Genomic DNA, 1735 nt, shown 5'->3' with positions numbered 1-1735 from the left:
TCCTTGCTGTCCACAGTGGTGCTGGAGCCCATCCACCGGGGAGCCCCCGTGTCTGGCTCCTTCTCGGAGAACTCTCTTTGGTGGCGGCCATAGATCTGCGCAGAGAGACAATGGACGCTGTACATCTCACTGAAGAGAAGAGTGACCAGATGGGGGAGCAGTAGGGCGCGTGGACCCAGAGCAATGAGAATGGCCTTCCAGCTCCTGGGCGCTGAGGGCCGCACGAGGAGCTTGCCACAGTCGTCGCGTCCCTCAGCACCTGTTTGTCTGTGTCCCCTCCCACTCACCCACTGCCCACCCAACCTGCCCATCCTCCACTGCACTCGTCCTGGTTGCAGGCGCCTTTGTCCCTGTGGCATTCCCCTGAGCCAGCAGCCAAGAGCAGCTGAGACAGCCATCACCACCGTGGGCCATGCCCTTGTCCCCAGCACTGAGTAGCCCCCAGGTCCTGGCGTGGATGGCGAGGACAGGCCAGCCCAGCCAACAGAGACCTCAGGCTGTCCATGGGTGCCCGCACACAGACAGGACAGCCTGACGGGCAGGCACGGCTTCTCCCTGACAGGAACCCATCCCGGCTGGGTCAGCCTGGTGGGTCCGGACTCATCTTCACTCGAGGAGGCCTGGAGGCTCGAATTGCACCACAGTGTGTGCAGCTCAGCCGAGGCCCCGGCCCCCCCGACCGTGCTGGTTGTCTTCTGTGACCAAGGGAACAAGGGAAGCTGGTCTCTCTCCATGTCACCAGGAGCCCAGCACATGTCCACCATGGGTCTCTTCCCTTAGGCCAGGCTGGTGGCCATGAGGAGAGGCCGCATCCTGTCACACCCTGGACAGGAGGACCCGGAAGAACAGTCTGGGTGCTGGTTTGGGACTGAATGACCCCACCAGGCAGTCTGGGGGTGGTGTGCTGGTTATGTTTGTGTGTCAGCTTGGCCGGGCCTGGTTGCGTGGCTGGGCAGCTGGTGGTAGTTATTCCCCAGGATGAGACTGGCAATCAGCTCCATGGTGGGATCTACCACAAGCAGCTGGGTAGCTGCCTTTGGGAATGTGGTCTGCTTCCTGTATTTAAGGACAAGGCTTGGGAATGGTCTCTAGCCTATGGCACGCTTGGACCCTGTACGTAGCTGTGTCATTGCTCAGCAGCCTGGCATGCTCTGCCAACCTTGGGACTTGCAGTGGACTTAAATTAATGGCCTGCTGTGTGGTTTGGCAACATCGGGACTGTGCCTTTTTACTTGTCAACCTTGGGGCTTCTCAGCCTCAGCAGCCAGCTACTGTCTGAGTGAAGAAACGCCTCTAGCTCCAGTGGGCCGGGAGCAGGAGGCAGAGCTGAAGCCCAGGGCTGAGGGGCTTTCACCCAGCCCCTAGAGCCTGGCACTTTGAACTTGGACTTAAAGCCTCCAAATTATAAGAATAAACGCCTGTTTATTAAGGCCATCCTGTTTGTGGTATATTCCTGTCAGAGCAGCACTAGGGAACGAGAACAGGTGGGGATGAGAGGAGACGCAGGGCTACCGGGCCAGACTTTCCACTCCTGTTTAAAGTGACCACCCTAGAAGGAAAAGCAGACTCAACTGTTTTCAAGACCCTGTGGGAAGCAGTGCAGCTTATCCCCAAATGAATTCACCTCCCCAAGCTCCATTCTCCGTGGGAGGGCTACCCTGTCCCCCAAAGTGCCACAGCTGTACTGTACCCGAGTTGTCCCGCCCAGGGTGACACAGACATCGAGAGGAACCCC

General features: G+C 58.8%; 1 protein-coding gene across 1 annotated transcript in view; it reads right to left on the bottom strand.

The window, feature by feature from the left end:
- The window catches only part of CLCN1 (chloride voltage-gated channel 1), a 38414-nt gene that overhangs the window by 34965 nt on the left and 1714 nt on the right, over positions 1 to 1735 (bottom strand). Inside the window, exon 2 of the mRNA XM_007956613.1 lies at positions 1 to 95. Coding sequence (XP_007954804.1) covers positions 1 to 95 — 95 coding nt within the window. The remainder of the gene's footprint in view (positions 96 to 1735) is intronic.

The sequence above is a fragment of the Orycteropus afer genome, unplaced genomic scaffold (assembly GCF_000298275.1).
Source record: "Orycteropus afer afer isolate SDZICR_OR568_19922 unplaced genomic scaffold, OryAfe1.0 scaffold00638, whole genome shotgun sequence".
Classification (NCBI taxonomy): Eukaryota; Metazoa; Chordata; class Mammalia; order Tubulidentata; family Orycteropodidae; genus Orycteropus; species Orycteropus afer.
This window is presented reverse-complemented; position numbering and strand designations above follow the sequence as displayed.